Source organism: Scomber japonicus, chromosome 23 (assembly GCF_027409825.1).
Source record: "Scomber japonicus isolate fScoJap1 chromosome 23, fScoJap1.pri, whole genome shotgun sequence".
Lineage (NCBI taxonomy): Eukaryota > Metazoa > Chordata > Actinopteri > Scombriformes > Scombridae > Scomber > Scomber japonicus.
In genome coordinates, this window is record NC_070600.1 from 8,463,286 (window position 1) to 8,486,325 (window position 23,040).

The 23,040-nt window shown below is 39.3% G+C and overlaps 1 protein-coding gene across 1 annotated transcript in view; it reads left to right on the top strand.

Moving 5' to 3' along the window:
- Window positions 1-23,040, top strand: part of LOC128385264 (chemokine-like protein TAFA-2) — a 29,275-nt gene that overhangs the window by 4,334 nt on the left and 1,901 nt on the right. The window contains exons 2-4 of the mRNA XM_053344124.1: window positions 14,831-14,986; window positions 19,053-19,177; window positions 19,792-19,849. Coding sequence (XP_053200099.1) covers window positions 14,831-14,986; window positions 19,053-19,177; window positions 19,792-19,821 — 311 coding nt within the window. The 3' untranslated portion in view covers window positions 19,822-19,849. The remainder of the gene's footprint in view (window positions 1-14,830; window positions 14,987-19,052; window positions 19,178-19,791; window positions 19,850-23,040) is intronic.

Here is a 23,040-nt window from a genome sequence, read left to right on the forward strand (position 1 = left end):
CTGTGGTAGCTAAGGGGTTAATAAATACATACCATGAAAAACTGTTCAACACACTTCGGGTAGAAATGTTCTCAGGTCTTCACAGAAGATATTCAGAATAATGTGTTTGCACAAACTGTCGGATAGACACAGTCCCAAAAAACACCAATTACATACTTTTCACAGACTTTTTTACACGTTGTGACCATAGACTGTATAAAAGAAAGGTTGTGACTCGGCCAGTCAAGCGACATACTAAATCCACACACCACTTCCTTTTCCTGCCATTACCTTCAAAATAACACTCTTCAAAATAAGATAAACATTTACTCAACATACTTATATCTTTACATCGTTACCTTTTTAACTCATTTATCCCACAGCACTTTTTAATCTTTCATGAAACAACATTTTAACCCTTAGGCTACTTATGATGTATCTTTTTATGAACTGACTTTTTAACCTTATTTGGAATACTTTTAATCTTTTAACATTTTGGAAAAAGCAAATAATGCATAGAAAGCTTAACTAATAAAAGCATTAAAAAAACTGATATTGTCAAATGGTTGCCCAGTATAGCCTTGATATGTTAAAGCTAAAATGTGTGACACTAGCTCAATGAACACAAAATTAATCAGATATGTAAAAATAAATCATCTGAAAAATAGCAGGAATACATTGCCACCTTACTTTTATAACTTAATTCTGTCTCTGGACTCGTCTTATTACATAGTTGCAGAGGGTTTAAATTTTGACCTTTAAATTGTGTTGGTGTGTCCCTGCAGAGTCATTACAAACTTGAATTTCAATGTCCACAATGGAAAACCACTTAGCAAGAATTAAAGCATGTAGGCTGCTACGGGGGAACTTGAACCTGAGTGTAATGAAATGGATTTGATGGCTCAGTAGTTTTTCGACGTGCAGCTCCCAGGTAGTACAGGTGTAGTTTCAGTTGGCAATATGTCAGAGACTCTTTCCTCAGTGTTGTAAATGTTGCCCTGACGTATGACCTCGATGTCTGACTTACTGTACATCTATGTGTTATGTGCATCATAGATTGTTGCTTGCTCTGCACCTTCCATTTCCTGCACTTTGTAATAAAAATGACTTATATGTTGCATAAGAAGATTCTTGCCAAGAAAGGAAAACACTGCTTGCACCCTTGAGGGAGCAGTAACTAACAGTCAGAGACACCACAGCATCCCCATGTTAAACATAACAATCAATCCATACATGCAGCATTTTACAGGTTGTAATTGTGGTTGAAATATTGTGATTTGCATGGTGGTTTCTCCTCTGTCACTCTGCTACTAATAAAGCAACACTCAGTTGAGGATAAGGCCTGTTTGTCTCTATCAACCCACACATCTACATGTTGTACCTCATTACGTACACTGTAAAATATTTGACTTTGAGTTTACAGTAAATTACTTTCACGGTAAGATACTGTGACATTACAAGTTATTGTAAAATGCTGTCCACCAAATGATTGTGTTATAGTAGTATGTTGCTCTAGAATTACTGTATTGCACTGTAACTTTACAGCAAATACAGTAATATCACAATATGCTGCTGTACACTGTATTGAACTGTGACCAGAATACTGTGATATAGCAGAATGCTGTTGTACAATGTAAAATGAATGAATACAAGTCAGTAGCCAGTCATTTACTGCAAATTTACACTTAAAATAACATTGAAAAATACTGCAGATTTTGACCTATGTTTTTCCCCCTGTTAACCTACAACAAACCTATAACATAACAAGTTTAGATTAAAATAAAGGCACAAGCAAAATCTATTTAAGACATTTATTTTGCAAGTTTACATACATTTTACAGGCCAGTCTACTGCAGGACAATGCAGACATTTTGGTTCAACTTGCAAAATCTAAAAAGCTTGAACATAAATGATAATTATTCATTCATAGCTGAATTACCTCCCAAATATTGTTTCACTAGGGTTTAAATTTAGAAAGGTTGTACTAACACAATGGATAATACAATTTGTGCAGTCACAGTAAAATAGAGAACACTGCCATATTTGAAGGGACAGTTTCACATTATTTCCAAGTCTGTCTTAAAACATTTCTCACATGCTCATTTGTGCACTGCAGTACTTTGAGTTATTGTTCTATGTAGCCATCCCTCCTGTCTACGCTGGCCTTTATTGTCACTGTACAAGTACAATGAAATGTCATGTGGAGGAAGCCCATATATTCCCTTATTAAGAATACTATAAACTATAAAAAATATAGAAAACTGTAAAGTGTAAGATACAAAAAATAAAAAATTAGATAAGAATGAGATAAGAAAGTAAAATGTCCTGTATTGGGAGAAAGTGGAGCTAGTTGTACAGCAGTTTGGAGAAATATTACATAGGCCGGATTATTGCACAGAACAGATATATATAGTTATAGTTAAGCGACGGGCTGAAATAAATAAATGAACAGTCAGAGTGGTTGATAAGTAATTTGATTATTGCTCTTGAGTAGAGATAAGATGACTAATAAACAGTCACAGTGGTTGAGATATAATAGTCAGTGCCAATACACACGGTTGCACATGATCAAAATGTGTAAGTGTTTAAATATTTAAATGCTGTTTAAAGGGGCGGGGGGGGGGGGTATGTTCTGCAGTGTGACAGCACTAGGATAAAAACTGCTCTTCACCCTGGTTGTGTGATCATTCAGGGCTCTGTAGCTCTTACCAGACAGCAGAAGGGTGAAGCTGCTGTGGTCAGGGTGTGTCGGGTCTCTGTGGATGTTCATGGCTTTGCGGCTGCTGTGGGTTGTGTAGATCTCTTCCAGTGTTGGGAACTTTGAGCTGATGATCCTCTGAGCCGCTTTGATTATGCGCTGCAGGGTTTTCCTGTTCTCAGAGGTGTAGACAGAGCCCCATGCTGTAATGCAGTATGTAATGATGGACCCCGTAGTTGTGCTTTCTTCGGGCACCTCAGGAAGTGAAGCCTCTGAAGACCTTTCTTGGCCATTGTTGTTGTGTTGATGGACCATGACAGATCCTGGCTGATGTGGACTCTGCTGTGAAGTGCCTCCACTCTCCACTGTTGATGCTGATGTTGTTATATTTCAGTCTCCTAAAGTCCAATATCAGTTATTTAGGTTTTTTTGGGTTGAGAACAAAAGGAATCCCCTCCTGATGTGATTCCAATATAGGACATGTGGGACAAATCCTCATACTGTGCAGGAATTACTTACAAAGTCCTGCTGAAGATAATATGAGAATTCATCAGTATGAGGTAGTATTAAATTCCCTCTTTGTGTGACAGCTCAGCAAGGAAACACTGTCTGTGGAAACACAAGGAAGGAATATTGCACTAAAAATGTAATTCTGAATAAACCCACTTGATTTGTTTAACTCAAAATGCTGAAGTCTTACATTATTTTTGGCTGAATTTTGACATTTTTGCACAAAATGACTGTCAGTACTCTTCCATGACAGACTTGAAAAATGTGAAGCTGAGCAGTGTACATGTCTGGAAGGAAACTTAACAATATAGTTCCCTGCTAAAAGCCTGAAATATTCCTTTAAGAAACAAATAACAGAAGAAAAATGAAGAATTAGCTAATATACACAATAATATATGATCAGTTTTTCTTCAACTTGTTCCATCTTGCTTTCACTATCAGTAACCAATACTAACTGAAACTGAGCCTCACTATCAACCTCTATTTAAGATGATTTAAATCAGTACTGCATCAAATGACACCCTCTAATCTAGTCTAGTAATCCACATGTTTATCAGGGCTGCTGCTATGGATTTGTTTTTCATTCATCTTAGAGGACACACACTCCCCTAATGATGCTTTAAGGGGTTTAGGTGCTTCCAGCTGATCATTAAGGCTTCATTAAAGAAGAAAACAAAGTGAAACTGTGAAACAAACACACAAAAACAACCTGATGTGAACTTTAAAGAACTCATTTTCACAGAACAAAAGAGGAAGCCTTGTGCTACATGTGAGTCTGCACTGTCCTCTAACAGCATGTCTACAATGGCATCCAGTCAAAGTCCTAACTCACTAACTCGGGGGTGTCAAACTCATTCAAGGGGGGACAGATGGAGAGAAAGGAAGGAAGCAAGGGAGGAAGCACAGACGGCAGGAAGAAAGGGAGGAAGCACAGGCGGCAGGAAGGAAGGGAGGACGGAGAGATGGAATGAAGGAAGGAAGAAAGGGTGGAAGGGCAGACGGAGGGTGGGAAAAGAACACAGGAAGGAAAGTGGGCGGGATTGGATGCCTTGGCGGGCCGGTTCTTTGACATCCCTGTCCTAACTGATTACTAAAGGTTAAAGTGCCTTGAGAAGAAGTTGTGGTGTGTGTGTGTGTGTGTGTGTGTGTGTGTGTGTGTGTGTGTGTGTGTGTGTGTGTGTGTGTGTGTGTGTGTGTGTGTGTGTGTGTGTGTGTGAGAGAGGAGTGTGTGTATCTGCCCATGCTTATCTGGTAGGGGAGGCTTAGGAGGGTTTTATATTCAAAGTCTATCTATCCCAGTTTTAACATTGCAGGTTAAATTTGTTATGAGCTTTGTTAAAGTAAGTCACTTTAGCTTCTGTGTCTATGTGCTAAGTTTTTACTCCAGCTTCAAAACTACCAACATTCAAATTTCACAGTAATTTCCTGTGTAATGTCCATGCCTGCATTGGTTTCACAGTAAAATTCAGAATACAGTATTAATACAAAATATTACAATTAAAGCCTGTCAAGTTATAATAGTGTAATTGAGATGGAATGAAGGAAGGAAAAAAGGGAGGAAGGGCAGATGGAGTGAAGGAATGAATAAAGGGAGGAAGCACAGCAGGAAGGAAGGACGAACAGATGGAATGAAGGAAGGGAGGAAGGGCAGATGGAGGGAAGGAAGGTAGGGAGGACAGATGGAAGGAGGGATAAGAACACAGGAAGGAAAGTGGGGCGGATTGGACCCCTTGGCGGCTGGTTCTTTGACACCCCTGTCCTAACTGCTTGCTAAAGGTTAAAGTGCCTTGAGAAGAAGTTGTGTGTGTGAGTGTGTGCAACAGTAAACACTATTGTGTTTGGTCAGATGGAATGAAGGAAGGAAGAAAGGGAGGAAGGGTAGATGGTGGGAAGGGAGGAAGCACAGAAGGAAGGAAGGAAGGGAGGAAGGAAGGACTGACAGATGGAATGAAGTAAGGAAGAAAGGGAGGAAGGGCAGATGGTGGGAAGGAAGGAATAAAGGGAGGGAGCACAGAAGGAAGGAAGGAAGGAAGGGAGGAAAGAAGGAAGGGCAGATGGTGGGAAGTAAGGAATAAAGGGAGGAAGCACAGAAGGAAGGAAGGACGGACAGATGGAATGAAGTAAGGAAGAAAGGGAGGAAGGAAGGACGGACAGATGGAATGAAGGAAGGAAGAAAGGGAGGAAGGAAGGGCTGACAGATGGAATGAAGGAAGGAATAAAGGGAGGAAGGGCAGATAGTGGGAAGGAAGGAATAAAGGGAGGAAGCACAGAAGGAAGGAAGGACGGACAGATGGAACAAAGGAAGGAAGAAAGGGAGGAAGGAAGGACTGACAGATGGAATGAAGGAAGGAATAAAGGGAGGAAGGGCAGATGGTGGGAAGGAAGGAATAAAGGGAGGAAGGGAAGATAGTGGGAAGGAAGGAATAAAGGGAGGAAGCACAGAAGGAAGGAAGGACGGACAGATGGAACAAAGGAAGGAAGAAAGGGAGGAAGGAAGGACTGACAAATGGAATGAAGGAAGGAATAAAGGGAGGAAGGGCAGATGGTGGGAAGGAAGGAATAAAGGGAGGAAGGAAGGAAGGAAGGACTGACAGATGGAATGAAGGAAGGAAGAAAGGGAGGAAGGGCAGATGGTGGGAAGGAAGGAATAAAGGGAGGAAGCACAGAAGGAAGGAAGGAAGGAAGGGCAGATGGTGGGAAGGAAGGAATAAAGGGAGGAAGGACGGACAGATGGAATGAAGTAAGGAAGAAAGGGAGGAAGGAAGGACTGACAGATGGAATGAAGGAAGGAAGGAAGAAAGGGAGGAAGGGCAGATGGTGGGAAGGAAGGAATAAAGGGAGGAAGGGCAGATGGTGGGAAGGAAGGAATAAAGGGAGGAAGGAAGGACTGACAGATGGAATGAAGGAAGGAAGAAAGGGAGGAAGGGCAGATGGTGGGAAGGAAGGAATAAAGGGAGGAAGCACAGAAGGAAGGAAGGAAGGAAGGGCAGATGGTGGGAAGGAAGGAATAAAGGGAGGAAGGACGGACAGATGGAATGAAGTAAGGAAGAAAGGGAGGAAGGAAGGACTGACAGATGGAATGAAGGAAGGAATAAAGGGAGGAAGGGCAGATGGTGGGAAGGAAGGAATAAAGGGAGGAAGGAAGGAAGGAAGGACTGACAGATGGAATGAAGGAAGGAAGAAAGGGAGGAAGGGCAGATGGTGGGAAGGAAGGAATAAAGGGAGGAAGCACAGAAGGAAGGAAGGAAGGAAGGGCAGATGGTGGGAAGGAAGGAATAAAGGGAGGAAGGACGGACAGATGGAATGAAGTAAGGAAGAAAGGGAGGAAGGAAGGACTGACAGATGGAATGAAGGAAGGAAGGAAGAAAGGGAGGAAGGGCAGATGGTGGGAAGGAAGGAATAAAGGGAGGAAGCACAGAAGGAAGGAAGGAAGGAAGGGCAGATGGTGGGAAGGAAGGAATAAAGGGAGGAAGCACAGAAGGAAGGAATAAAGGAAGGAAGGAAGGAAGGAAGGACTGACAGATGGAATGAAGGAAGTAAGAAAGGGCAGATGGTGGAAAGGAAGGAATAAAGGGAGGAAGCACAGAAGGAAGGAAGGGAGGAAGGAAGGACTGACAGATAAGTGAAGGAAGGACGAAAGGGAGGAAGGGCGGATGGTGGGAAGGAAGGAATAAAGGGAGGAAGCACAGAAGGAAGGAAGGAAGGACAGATGGAATGAAGGAAAGAAGAAAGGGAGGAAGGGCAGATGGAGGGAAGGAAGGTAGGAAGGACAGTTGGAAGGAGGGAAAAGAACACAGGAAGGAGAGTGGGCTGGATTGGACCCCTTGGAGAATGACAGAAGGAAAGAATGAAGGAAGGAAGTGAAGAAAGACAGAAGAAAGGAAGGAAGTAAGGACGGACGGAAGGAAGGAAGGTAGTAGGAATAAAGAAGGAATAAAGGGAGGAAGGACAGATGGAAGGTAGGAATGAAGGACAGATGGAAGAAAGGAAAATAAGGATGAAAGGAAGGTAGGAAGGAAGGACAGATGGAAGGAGGGAAGGAAAGTGGATCGGATTTGACCCCTTGGTGGGCCGGTTCTTTGACACCTCTGTCCTAACTGCTTACAAAAGGTTAAAGTGCCTTGAGAGGAAGTTGTGTGTGTGAGTGTGTGCAGCAGTAAACACTACTGTCTGTGTGTGTGTGTGTGTGTGTGTGTGTGTGTGTGTGTGTGTGTGTGTGTGTGTGTGTGTGTGTGTGAGGAGTGTGTGTATCTGCCCATGCTTATCTGGTAGGAGAGGCTTAGGAGGGTTTTATATTCAAAGTCTATCTATCCCAGTTTTAACATTGCAGGTTAAATTTGTTATGAGCTTTGTTAAAGTAAGTCACTTTAGCTTCTGTGTCTATGTGCTAAGTTTTTACTCCAGCTTCAAAACTACCAACATTCAAATTTCACAGTAATTTCCTGTGTAATGTCCATGCCTGCACTGGTTTCACAGTAAAATTCAGAATACAGTATTATTACGAAATATTACAATTAAAGCCTGTCAAGTTATAATAGTGTAATTAATTGTTAAATATGAGTTAAATCTTGTGAAATCCTGGAAATAATTTATAGTGTATGTTAGCACAGAGGGAATTACACACACTGAGCTTGTCATCGAAGATCATTTCTCTATATGAGAGGCGGTATTTTGTGCTTCTCAACCCTGTGTATATAGCAAAGCAATGATTACATTATTATTCACGACAGCTCCATGAATGATATAAAGTATGCATCATTTGCAGTTTCCTCACTGTCCCCAGAGACCAGCGTATTAAAGCTTTTCAAGCTGAGTAATTTCAGCGCTGCACAGATCATCACTTCTCACTGAAAGCAACTTTGGTTCAAAGGATTCAATAAAAGGAACACATGCCGGGTAAAAAAAAAACACACAATACTGTCTGATCGTCATCAGTGTTTGGAGGTCATATGATTGGTATTCCTCATGATTTGATCTGAAATTAGATTCTAAGCTGCTTTTTAGGGTATTAATTAATGTCACATTTCAGGGTGAAATTGAGCATTTAGCGTTAATCACTCACCAGAGTTAACAACTATTAATTCACAAAGTAAATCAGCACAAATATTTATTGTTGATAATGTTTGAGACACAGATTCACACCGACCAACTCAACTCGAAGAGTGAGCTGGACAGTCCAAAACAGAGGAAGCTACGGTTAGCTTGTTAGCTATGCTCCACCATCCATTTTTGTTAAGCCCTCGTCTCAGAACATAAACTGCCCTACAAAATAACCAATAAGTCAATAATAAAATAAAAATCAATGGAACAAACACGTCGAATTAATAGTAACCCATGTGAATGTATCATCCTGTTATTGAATGGTCTAGCTAGCTTGCTAAGTGATAGTTAATTAATTAGCACTAGCATAGTCCAGCTTGGCTAACATTAATACACCATTTACAGTTTCATCAACTACTACAACAAATAATTGTCTTTATTTCTGAGGTCGTTTTTAGGTATAATGTTGTCATAACCCAGCACCTAGACCACAACAAATATGTGAATGTACACACAATGGATGGCAGTAATTTAAAGGTATTTATTGTGACCGAGTAAACTACTGAAAGAATAACTAGAAATGTAGACTGTGAGCAGTAGAGTATAGCAGTACAATGTATATTATTGGACTTTTCAGTGTATAAAAATATATTTGAGCTATTAATGAATTTTCATGTAATTATCACAATGATGTAATTATTGCTCAAACTGCTATACTTGTTCAACACATCCTTTTATTTATTTTTAAAGATATTAAGTCCTCGGTGGAATTCACAGATGTGTCAGAATGACGGTGGAGAAACTGTTGGCACTGAGGCTTAAACACACCAGATGTGAGAAATAATGTGTCATCAGACTATTTTTTGCAGCCTGTGAAGCAAACTGTGCTGTAGACGTTGGACTGAAGCATTAGCAGAACCACGGACCATCTTCACATCTTCCCTTCTTGGATTTCACGGTGCTATTCACAGCTTATACAACAGCAACACCTCTGACCAGTTTTGTGCTTCCTGTCAAAAAAACTTACCTTAAACTCGCCACATCACATTCGAGTCAGTATATTCCCAAACAGTACACCAGTCAGTCTGGTTTTTCAGGCACGTTTCTTTTCTTAAGTGAGGTGACTGATGCTTTGACACGCTGGTTGAGGGCTTCGAAAGCGTGTCTTCAATTTCAAACGCAATCTGTTAATGAATGACATCAAAAAAGGAAACATCAGAGCTTTCCATTCTGTAGGTTTTACAAAAGGATTGGTTGAGTAGCGAGGTGTCTGAGGAGGGAGAGATAGTATGAACCATGATGTGTTTGTTGGCTTGCTTGAGATATGTAGTGTTTAGATTAGCTTCCTGTTATACAGTGCTCTCTTTGACCTGCAAGTCTAGAACTGATAAATATTGGCCTGAGTGCAGATAATTATACTGTTTTTATTCCCTATGATATCTTCAATTTATTCAATGCTTGCATTTCCAAAGGGCAAGACAAGACTCTGTGTGTTTGAAATCTAATAATTAAGACCCAACAAGGTACTTCTTCTTTGTGTTCCCTTGTTATTTTCTGGGAGTGCTGCTTCACTATACATGGTTTTCTTCCTTTTATCTGCAGGGAAAGGCTATGTAAAATGCCTCAGGGCTGTTATTTGTAACTGGAGTTATACTGCATGAAATTCTTTTCAAATGCAAATATATTTTCCCTTTTTTTTCCTATGAAACTTTAAAACTGTAGTCATTTAGTCAGTGGTTCAAGTCTGTTTTCTTTATAGTCACATATTTACTCTTAAAATGAGAAATAATTACACTCGTTTTCCCTGCAGTGTTATGTGGATTTCTGCATTCCAATAAAGTGCCATTATCCCCAAAACCATAAGACAGACACTCCGCTAGTTTCAAAATCACATTTCAAGAAAAGTCCTTGAATTAGTTCAGTTGCGCTTGAAGCCAAAAAACAAACAAAAAAACCCCCACTCACCTTCAGATTTGATTCTCCTGCTTGAAGAACAAATATGAATATAAACCTTTATACAGGCTGAAAACACTTCTCAGGAAGGATGGAAGATTAGAAATAGGACTGGGTGATATATCAATATTATATTGATGTCGTGATACAAGACTAGGTATTGTCTTAGATATTGGACATTGTGATATAAGTATTGTATTTTGCTAAAGGTTGCATTACAGTACTGAACTCACCAGCATGTTGGAGCTGTTCTATTATTTGTATTTACCCACTTACTCATTATATCCCCATAACTAATGATTGTTATCAGAAATTGCATTGTGTAATTATTATTAAGCACCAATAGTCACCACCACAACATTATCTCATGTTAATCCTGAATATATAGTGAATCCCACTGGCCCATGAGTTGTTTTACTGCCACAGGTAAAGACAGGTGGCTCTAAATACAGAATGCTAGAGCAACAGCTGCAAACATCTGGATACATTCACCACGAACTGACAATGTACTGAAAGAACAAACAGGTATAAATACACAAGGAACTAAACACAGAACAAGATGCCAGAAAGGGAGGATACAAATTAGTCGAATCTACAAAAACTCCTCATCACATATCACCACTAATGTAAAAGCAAACTTCAGTGTCCTGTCCAAGGCCCTCACTCACTCAATCCAGTTGTACAAACTAGAGGGGAAAAAAATCAGAGGGCCTCTGGGGGATCTGTGAAGAATGGCAGCTAGGGACACAGAGTCAGACTGAGAACAGAACCTTAAAAGGCCACAGAGGAGAAATCAATCTCTTGTTCATGTTTTACGGCTAATGTTACCACCTACTCTACAGCTAGGAGCTAAGCTAAATTAGCATTGATTCAAAGCTGCAGTTCTGACAAAGAAACCAAAGCCCAAAAGGTATTAACAGTGAATGTAAAACACCATATTACACCTATTAAGATTACTGACTTTAACTCAAGTATCAACTCTCCTGTATGAAATCATATCCCTCTCTGAGTGAGATACCTCTCACCTTTCCTCATTTTTTCTGGATTTTTGAAGTCACATTAATACTTCTATCAGCACACAAGGTTACATGCTGACGAAAAGACTAGTATTGTTTTTTATTTCTGAGACAAGAAATCAATAAAAGGTAACTATAAAAGCTTTGGGGTTAAGTTCAATGTTAGTTTGGTTTTGTCACTAGTATAAAAAAACAACATCAAATAATTAAAAGTACATTCTTCACACATCCTTTCTACCATAAACTACTTATATTCTAGCAGTACTTCTTCCTTCCAACATTTTTATGCACCAATACACATTTTTTGGGCAAATAGACACAAAACAAAAGGGAAAAGAGAGAGAAAGGCAGTAAAAAGTTCTACGGGATGCACCTGGAACACTAAGCAACAAGGACACCAGTGTATCCACTTATTAACATTCATAGCATCATGCTAGCCTTATAAAACTTTGAGAGACACAAATCTACAAAGCACAACCACAGCAGAAGCAGCATGTCCTTCGGCTGTAAGGATCCTCTCTGTCACGGCGGCGGCGCTGCAGGTTTAAATCTGGACTTTGGGTTTTTGGGACAGACAGATTCCTCTGTATCTCCTGGCAGGGAAAGCCGAGTAGGCGTCCAAGTAGAACTCCAAATCCAGTCGGAAACACCGCAGCCTCTCAGTGTGAAGCACGTCCTTTAGAGACATACTGGCAGCGCTTCTCTTGCAAACATCTGAGCAGCTCAGCTTACAGTGTGTTTGTCTTTCATGTCTTCCTTGTTTGGGGCAGGGTGTGAGTAAGCATCCCGCTACTTTTGTGCAACTACCTGCATTTTTTTTCTTTCTTGATGTATGATGAAGGATAGACAAGGTTTGTTAGAGCAGATGTGCTATCAAAATTGAGTGCATAAGAAACTCTCTTCTCTCCTTTTTTATCTGCTGTTTGCTTATGTAATCTAGTGTTTGATGCTACTGTATATTATATTTCCTGGAGTTAGCATATGGTGCAATTAATATTGGATTTTCAGCTAATTTTAATGTAGATGTCATGTTCTACCGTTCAACTACTGCACAATTAGAAAAGGACGTCCCAGAAGTACACTGACACTCAACAGTTGCTGAACATCTTTGTCAGTTTTAATATCATTCAGTCTCAGCAGAGCGGCTCATTCTGTCACTGTGTGTCTCACAGTGTGACCACCCCCCACCCCGCCCTTGAAATATAACATGCTAAAGTGAAACTGTAAGTGACTGCACTACGGTACGGACAGTTAGGACCAGTTTCACGCAGTCGTTTCAGATTTACTGTTTACCGCAGTGGCAGCGAGTATTTCTGCAGGACACCTCGTGAAAATGTCACACGCAATTAAAAGAGAAAGGAGCAGCTCGGGGCTCTAAATAATTCAGACAATGGAGCGTGATCTGGAAATTGGCTGCAAATAACTGCAGTACAGCACTTTTCTTTTCACGTCTGAATTTTTTTTTAAGGGCTGATGCTTGTTGTGTGGGATCTGGACTGGCTCCGGTAAAAAAATAATGTTGTTAATGATGTTTATAATGTCAGATCTTGGTTGGTTACATCAACTTCTAAACTAAAGAGCCACTTACATAACTTCATCAGTCTGGTTTCAGTGGAAGGCTTCAGATCGTCCAATAGGAGCACACCACCAATTTTACACATGAATCTCAATCAACTTGATGATGGTTATTTTACATGTTGGTCTCATGAACGACAGCGTGGTTTTAGATAACATAACATTTTGTCTTGTGCCTTCTAAGACCACTGTAATAAATGTTGTATCTCTATTTTTTATACACTGATCTAACATGAGAAGATGAATCTCCTCATCATAATTATTTATGCGTAAAAGTAGTTTAATAAACTAGAAAAATGTGTGAAAAAGCTAATTTTAAAAGGCATTGAGGAGATTAATTATATCATGTCATATCAGGTTAAAACCCTTTTAAAACTCCAATAAGGACCAGACTAGAACACCCTTTCTATACCCTTTCTATATTTTACATTTTTCATTCATGAAAAACTGTTGACTAAATGTATCAAAACACTTCATACAGCAAGCAAGCAAAGAAGAATTAAGAGGAAGCAACTTAATATTCAATGTGCATGTCAGACTTTATGAAAACAGGCAGCAGAATTCACTCTAATGGTAAATAATAAAGTTGACAATAGCGATGAGGCATGCTCACAATATTATCAATTAAAGCTTCATAAAAATGTTTTAAAATCCATCAGTGATGCAGACCGTGAGAGGATGAATTTTTAAAAAACATTTGAGCTTTTTGTCTCATACATCTGGTGACAAATATGGTGCGAGCATTGTCTCTTTCAGTAAATGTACTTGCCATGTCTGGATGAAGCTGTAAGGAACATTAAAATAAACAGTGTCTGAATGACAAAAAGTTACTGATGAAGCCAGTGATTGTGAACAGCTGTACCATGTCTGAAGGATGCTCTCTAAAGTCTAAAGTCACCAGATTTCTCTCAGATTGATTTTGTGGAGTTTTCTTGTAAATGAACAAGTTGTGTTCATATTCAGTGTTTCTTATCAAGCACATTTCTTTGTTAAGAAACATGCTTCATATGTCTTTGAGGCCTTAGAAAATCCCCTCATTGTCGATATCCATGTTTACTTTCTAGGCTTCTTCTACTTTATGGTCTTTAAAAGGTGCACTGCTATGCTTCTTTCACATGTTACTGCTACCAATTAGTGATCAACAAAAGAGCATGAGATAATGGGCAAGAGTGTGTATCATGTGTAAGAGCATGGCTGCATACTACTACTAAGCAGCAAAAAACAAATATAAATGTGTAATCAAGAACCTGTGTTATGAACTGAAGGTGTGAGTTTTTTTTAAAGAGTCTATATGGAGTTGCATTATGGGAGTTGGTTTCCATTGTTGTTGGAGCATGACTCACACTGTTTGAGAGGTCTTACATCCTGATAACTGGGGAGTTCCAAGGGAAACACTAAATACCTCTGGGACACTCATATGGATATGTTTATCATTGCTTAGCCTGTAAACACTATTGTACAATGTCTTCTGTGGCTCTTAAAGGGCTTTGTCAAGTCTGAGAAAAAAATGTAAGCTACCTTGTCCTGAGCGTAGAGACTAGAAATTTGTAACAGAAGGTCTAACAAAAATATGCTATTGGTTGTAATATGGGAAATGTAAGATCCAGCATATTAAAAGTCAGAATATATTGACCTCTGCTGCATCAATTTTGACACATTTTTAAAATGTGTCTTTTGTGAGTCCCTCAACTTAATGGAAGTGAAAATGACATTGTTGAATACCCCTTTCATTCAAACCATTAAAGTTTTAAGTTTTCATTTTAAGATAAAGGAAACCAGTATTCACTATCAAAAAGACTCCCAAACAAAATTATATTTTCTATGATATTATTATGCTTCAATAAAAAAGTGCTTTTAAGAAAATTGGTAGTCTGCTCCCCTTAGTCATTTCTTAATTCTTGAGACAGATGAAAGGGATACAATGCGGGCTTTGCATACCCCAAGAGAGATATTCTTGTGGGACTCAATCCAAGGCCAGAAGTGATGAGTGTAATAACTACTGCACCACCTCTGGACTGAATCCACACTGACTGTTCCATCTTTCCTGTCATCTCTCCAGCGGCGCACCATGTCCGAACAGGCACCTGTGAGGTGGTGGCATTGCATCGCTGCTGCAACAAGAACAAAATCGAGGAGCGATCACAAACTGTGAAGTGCTCCTGCTTTCCTGGGCAAGTGGCAGGCACCACCAGAGCTGCCCCGTCATGTGTAGATGGTACGCTCCAGCAACTGAATATTTCATTGGATATGTACTGTCTCTCCCTCTTTCTTTTTCCTTTTTCTTTTTGCTGATACTTCTTTCCACACATCTTGAGGATCATATTTGCTGAGGTCATCGTCAGTGTTTTCACACACACCTCCTCACTTTAGTGTAATTTCTTCTAGAAGATGCTATCAGGGGGAAATCGTTAAAAAAATGTCACAGTTTATCGTCTTATCAGTTTAGAGAACAAGGCAAAGGCCAAACTAAATAGCCATATCGACAAGCTTAACATGCTTGAAATTGATGATGAAAATGTCTTTCATTGAACTCACAAAACTGACAAAGCTGATCCTCTTCTTCACCATGACACACCAGATGGTTTGTTACACAGAGCCATCTGAGAAATCGTCCTTGGAAACTGTTTGGAAAAGGGCAGGTACTTTCAAAAAATATTTGGCAGGTGATTGGATGTACCATCTGTCTATCACTCTTACCTTGTGAGGAAGGATTTACATGGATCCTCATTATTACACTAATTGGTCCGAACACAAGCGCTTAAGTTGAAGCTTGACTAAATGGATTCTCCCATGACTTTTTGATCTGGTAAATTCAGTTGCCTTGCAAGGTAAATAACGCCCTGTTTCCTAATATAACAGTAAGATACCACATCTTTGTTGGCTTCACAGAGATCTTTTCAATTTAAGTAGATTCAATTTCACATAATATTGAGTACTAAACTCCTGCTCACTCAAAAACATGTTTTTCTTTTTGTTCGTGCAGTTGAATGCTTGAGCAGCACTGTGCAAAATGATGTACAGTATGTGCAGAGTTTGAAACTAGAAGGGTGTTTGGGTTAGTGGAAAGTGGAATGTTTCTCTGCTCATTGAAAATCCAATTTTAAGTGGCAGGCCTATGAACATGATGTGTGACATCAAAAATAGTTTGGAAGTCAATGCTGCCCCAATATTCAGCTTACACAAGTTTGATGTGGAAACTTGCTTCACTTAAGTTTTTTAATGAAATATATTTGCATATTCATAGATTCAAAAATTTTAACTGGGGAAAAGAGTAGATGTAGTTGTAAAAGTAGAAGATATGTTTTATATATGTTACTGTTGTAATGCAGAATCAGTATTAATTAAATACAGTAAACACACTCGTGCTTCAATAGCAGGTGTTTGGTCAACATCATCACACTTACATTAGTCAGCTTGACATTATCTTGCTATTTGACTGTGCATAGTCTGTTGAATCTACAAGCCTTACAAAGAGGCTCCTGAAGACTTTTTCTAATCACCTAGCTGTCCACTGCAGACTGTAAAGTCAATCACCCAGAGGTGATCTCTTAGCATGCTAATGTGTCAGACCCCCAGCTCGGCAGAAGTGGTGTCTTCACTTTGGTCTGAAAAGCGCGGGTTTTTGGCTAAACTCCGGACCCAATCATGTTTGACCTATTCCTTGACATTTTAGTATTGACATTTTCTGCAAATTAGAGCTGTGAGCCACTTGGCCTCAGTTTAAAGCTCCACAGGAGATCTCAGTAAAAATGATCAGCACTTAACCTTTTAATTATTCTTTCTTCTACAACCAGGGATTACCTTTAGCTCCACTGTGTGAGACAATCTCCTCTTTATATGAAGATAAATGAACCTCTGGACATCAGAGAAAACCTGAATAGATTTGAATGTGTAATTCAGAAAGAAATACAGAAATAGCTGTAGATTGTATTAAATGTGCCCTGATTAAATAGTGACTTGTGACTTAAACACACATTTGAGTTGGACATGATGAGCCGAGACACCCAGATAAAAGTAAGAACACTTCAAGGCCTCCCCACCTAGTTCTTATGCTCCCATAAATAATGAGGATTATCATAAAACTAGATCATCATGAATATGAAAAACTGAATGTGTATTGGCTAAAACATTGTACTCCTTTCGAGGGATGTAGCCTATTTACGCCTTGTAGGTCATAGCTGTCCCTCAAAAGTCTCCTGTATTCCTAGCGTTTCAACTATTTGAACTTGAACCACATTTGCTTCTCATTACTCAAACTAGAATTATATTTCTACTCTGTTTGAGGTACAACAGGCTTAAATATGGAAGAGAAGTTATATTGAGCATCGATATCAATGTTAAATCTTAGCACAACCTTGTAAGTAATCTACTAGTTTTGGACTCTTGGTGCACCACCAAACAAAATTAGCAATATAAGCGCTCCCTGAGATGAGTCAACTGATGTGTAAAATTCGGGGAGCAAAGTTAAAACTCACAATCTACTGTACAGTTTGAGTTAGTTAATGTCCCACCTTTGCCAAAACTATATGCTTCAGCAAAACTGAAATAAGGTATCAATGTGTGTTCAAGCGGCCATTTCTGATCATTTATGAATATGAGTTCAAGGTCAAAGCAAAAGATTTGCGGGCAGCTTTAACAACTACTATTAAAATAAATGAATAAAAACTCAGATCTATGTTTTGTTGCCAGATGTTTTCAGTCTGCGCAGCTTTTAGATTTTTAAAGCATCATTAACTGTGAAGTGAAATGCATTCCATGTACTTAATGTATGTTTGGTTATCAATATCCCCATTTCATTTCACGTCAAACCTATGAGGCTTTTTAATAGCTGGTGTTGCACAACCACCATCTGCTTGCCGTTGACCTGATGCACTTTTTACACCGCACTGCTGCCATAACCATGGCTGGGTGATACACATTGATTCCCTTATGTCGTAAAGTATCCATTCTATGCAATTTACTCTAGTGGGGCTCCAGTGTTATGTGTGGATTATAATAACCATCCTCTTCATTAGGAAGAACTCTAATGCTGGCAGAGGGGGATGTGGAATGTAGATAATGACCTTTGTAATATGACAAATTTAAATGATGTCCTGTACAATGGAGCAGCATAAGCTTAATGCTCTCTTTTATGGAGGCAAATGAGGCGGTGTTTTCACTGCAGCTGAAGGTTTTCCCCTCACATGGATTCTTTTTTTTCAGCTCTAATCTTGAACACATGGATATCTACAGTGTGTATGACAAGAATCCTGAGACTTGTGTGTTTGAATACTCAGAAAGCATTACGTTCCTCTTACATCACTTACCTGAGATAGCTGTCAAGATGTGACAAGGCGTGATAAGAGGCAGCTATGATGATTGGATTGGTATTTTAGAGGAAGCCTCGTTTTGGGCTCATACTGTCACAAAAATGTGCTTGAAATCTACACACAAATGCTGTTTTAAAATAAATAAAAGGTCTAAAAAATGCTAATTTGCGCAGAAGTTAAGATTTCAGCATGAAGGCCTGCAGTTGCAGACAGTGTAAACAAACATATTGCACTCTATTTGCTCTTTGACAGTTGTAGTGTCAAAGTATATAGATACTTTACTAAAAGCTGCTATTTTTATATTAACAATGGATTAAACAACTGTGTAATGTGAAAGGTGTCACTCCTAGTGACTCAGAGAATTTTCACTCCTCTCTGCACATAACTTCAGCTCTACAGAACATTTTATCATCTTTCAGCTCACTGTTTCGCTTTTACAGCTGTTTCAGTCTCACCTCTAAATACTCTGAAAGTGCACTGTAGACAGCAGACAGGGAAAGTTAGCGACTAGCTGGTGAACACTGTAGAGCATTTAGCAGCTAAAGTTGCAGATATTTTTGTGGAAAGCAAAACAGAACTAAGAGAAGAGTTAATACTGGATTTACATTTCACATGTAGCCAGAAACAAAACTCCAAAAGACAGCTAATGTTGCTCCACGTTTGCTAGGCACCAAAGCTGAGTGACCAAAAAAAAACAACTTACCTACAACTATGTAGGTAAGTAGGTTTAATGTAAATAGTTTAACGACAGGCTTAAGAGTTATATATTGTAAAGGAAGTGCATGGTTGGTTCTTACTTATTTTGTAATGTTGAATGGGTGATACCAGGCTATCAATATCGACGTATAAGAAGGTAATATGTCAAGGTTATGTTAATGCTGCTGCCCCCAAGTGGCCAAAAATATTTACTGCAGGTTGAAGTACTGTACTTGAGTGCTGCTGTTTGACCTTTACAGTATGTCTCTCTTGTAGCCTCAATAGTGGAGCAGAAATGGTGGTGTCAGATGCATCCGTGCCTTGACGGTGAGGAATGCAAAGTTCTTCCTGATCTGAAGGGCTGGAGCTGTGCTACAGGGAACAAGATCAAAACTACTAAGGTATGTTTAAGAAACAAACAAGTCTCTTTGATGATACTATATTTAGACCTGTTGAATCTGACCTAACACACTTAACCTAAACTGCTCAAGGTCAGCAAACCGGGGCTCTCCATTACTGTTGTCGGCCCTGGCTTTACGTAAAAACAGCTAATGTTTGCAGTCGATGTTCAGACCCCTAGGGGCCTGTAATCAATGGGCTGCCATGTCTCCTTAGCACTTCAAGCCACTTTGAGCACCCAAACTGGCCAATTACTCACTCCAATTACCTGCTTTTAACGTAGTAACATGATACCTGCATCCTTCACTATGTTATGACGACCCATAGACTTCAATTCTGCCTCTCTCCATGTACTTAATTATTTAAACTGCCCGCACCACACCTGCCTGGAGCCAAGAGCCTGGAGCCTGGGGCTATTGATTCATGGACTTGTCGGGACCTCAAAACGCGATATATTTTTCTTTTAGTGGCCCAGGGTTCTGAAACGAGCTCAGGTGTCTGGTGGTGTCTGGAAATAGATCTTGCTAATTATCATGTCTTGATAAGAGTTTAATCCTTAAGCATTAAAACTAAACGTCTTCCTTTGTTGTTTTCTTTCACATGGACACCTGGAAAGATTTCTGCGGACAGAGACCAGCTTTGGTAATGTCAAGATACTTCACAGCAGAGTCCAGGTGATTCATCTTTTTGTCTTTTTAATGGTGAAATATTTCAAGAATTTACTTGTCTTTATTCATTGTGCTAATAACTTAATAACTAAGTAATAAATACAGAGGTTTCCAAAAGGGATCATTAAGGTATATTACTTTATTGTACAGTATGAGAGTTTTCATATTATTTATTGTAACATTTTATATTTTTATCATAACCTTGTTTTCTGACCAAATACAAAGCAATTGTTCACCTCTCGTTACACTCGTGCGAGTTTGACCACTGGACTATTTGTGTGTATTCAACACAAACTGCCAAATTACATTATTGTACTTTAGCTGTAACCTAGCTAGCAACGAAAGGCACCAACGGGGTCTGTCTTGAAAGGTTTTCCAGCTTGATGGAAGCATATTCGTGTCTATTTGTGTCGCCTGGTTACGAATTTGCCCTTTATACGCATCTTTGCATTGACTTTGTATTGTGCCACATGAAAAATTTGCTTCACGTTTGATCTGAACACACCATAACAGTTCAGGCAAGTGGTATTATTTACCACATTTCCCCTTAGTGTAACTACTCCAGGGATAGAAAGGTGTACAATCCAAAAAGACAAGAACCTGTTCAAAGAATCAGCATTACCCAGCAGATTTATCTCATACACCTTTGAACTCAGCCAGAGAAATAAGTTCCTTAAATTTTAAAACTTCCTACAGACTGCTTGAAGTAGCAGGGATCATGCTCTCTTCCTCACCTCTGCTGTGCTTTCAGGAAAACAGCATAAGAGTAAACCCGGAACTTCCTGCTATACTGACCTCTATTGCTCTGTATCATAAATGCATTCACGCTGACTGGAAACACGTTGAAAATTCAAAGTCTAAACAAAGCAGTGACTGGCTGCCACAAAGCCCGGGAGCCGGCAGGGATTACACTCCTTCAGTTTAGAGCAGATCTCCGAGTGAAGGAATAGTGTCTGACATGCACAGATGTTGATCCACAGCCTTAATATTTGCACATTCACAGCCCCAAATGGCAGCGAGAAGAGGAGGTTTAAATTGTGTGTTATGGATGTGGAAACATGGTAATCCTGGAAGGTGACGTCAGCACACAGTCGGTGTGCAGTGTGCACATATTTTTAAACCAGAGGAACAAGAGAGAATGAAGACAAACACTCACAGCTGTTCACAACAGTTTTGTACTTCTCCTAGTTTTACATTTCACCATTGATTTCAGTACATCAGAAAGTATTTAGTGTTCTAGTTGGACAGAAACTGTAACTTCATTCAGAGTTACTGTAGGATGATAACGCTCATATGTGAAGCATTTTTCAAATTCAAATGAGAATGCGAGACTTGGTGCGGTCTGTATATTTATTTCAGCCCATTCATCTCTTAATATGGTTTCCTGCTACAGTGTCTTTTTTCAAACTACAACTACAGGGGTGCCAGAGTCAGACATTTTTTATTCTACACAGTGGTTTTCCTGTTATCCACCAGGAAAAAAAAATCATAGAAGTGTCTCATCCTACCAATTTCGACTGCATAGATTAAACCAAGTTTTTCAATTAATTTTAAATGGTAGGTATGGGGGTGGGAATTGACAGCATTTCATCAAATCTTCCTAGCAAATCCAAATCCTATCAAATCCCTTATCGAATCAGACTTGCTTAAGCTTTTAATGTTTTCAATTAACAAAAGTTACAATTTACTAAACTTCAAAGATGTCTAAATTACTTTTTCAGCTGAGAGCATATAATCAGTTTTTAGACCTTATTTTCATAAGCTACAATACATCATCTAAAATTGACCCATTTAAATATAAAATGATATTCAAAAAGGTTTAAATGGACATGATGCAATCAGCTGGATCATTTCTCTTGAGGAGAGTCACTCTCTGTTCTTGTTGAACAATAAAAATAAAGTCTATTTGCAGTTTTAGGGAGACAACAGGCTACAAAATTAACTTTTTAGTCCCAGGCCAAATGGCTGTAGTAAATTGTATTCATTAAATTCAAATTTTACCAGTTCCCAATAGATTACCATTGTTTTTTGGCTGGTGAGTGTAGCAAATCTACCAGCCACTTGAATATTTTACCAGTATGAGGCTGGTGGCTGGTGCTAACTCTGTGTACTGTCAGATAACAGCCAACAGTTGGATTCCAGCTGTCACAGAGTAAAACTTATTTAGCTGTAGCTGATCTAATCTCCTGCCAATGATGTTTTTTCACATTTGGTGGCAAAGGCGATGCTCAGTGCTAATTATGAATTACAAGCATGTTCTCTACATTGCTCTTTGCAAATTAAAAGAAGAACATCAGATAAAAAAGGCGATTGAGATATGAAAGGAAATACCACTCTCAGTATAAACCTGCCTGTTGAGAAAACATATTTAGTCAGCTGTTGTCACCACAAGATTTCTGAGAAGTGAATTCTTTAAACTTTCAATAAAAAGTGTTATCTCTTGTTGCCACTTGGGACAGCTAAGATGGAAAGCTTCCCAGAGCAAATCCACGGCGAATAGTCAATGACAACATCCCAGATGACTCTCAATGCTATGACTGTGGGTGTATGTAGCAGAAGATAAATAAATGAGTGAAATAAATGAATGTTTTGTCTTCCTACTGGCCCGTCTACTCATTGATGCTAATGTGCTGAATCCATACCGTACCATTCAAATCGATGGGGAATAACATCTTGCCAACATTCTTCATAACCTAAAAATCGAGCTTAGTGCAGCTTTAAAATATCCATACTACTGTACAAAAACACCAGTCCTGGTAGTTACAACTCAAAACATATTGCTGAGAAGGACGCAGCAGTGTGCCAATTACATGGCTGAATTATACAAATACAAGCCTGTGCACCTGCTGTGTTAAATCTTTCAGCCAACCTTACTTCAGGCACTAAATGGAAATGCATCCTTTGCCAGTTAAATTAGCACTTGTCAGCCACCAATTCAACAAACGCAACACCCACTGAAGACTTAGTTTTTCCTCCCAGTATTTTTAGCATTGTTTCAGACAGTCACTCAAATACTGTTAATGATTCCACCCCCCCGCCCCCCCCCCCCCAAGTGAGACACAGTGTAGATCCATCTCCGAAGACATTTTCTCTTCTGACAAGGAGCGGCTTTGCTGTTTGTCTTTTCGGCGTGGAATTATTCTCAAATTAGTACCACATTAATCACAGTGACAGCTCGGAATGTAAATGACTCTGTA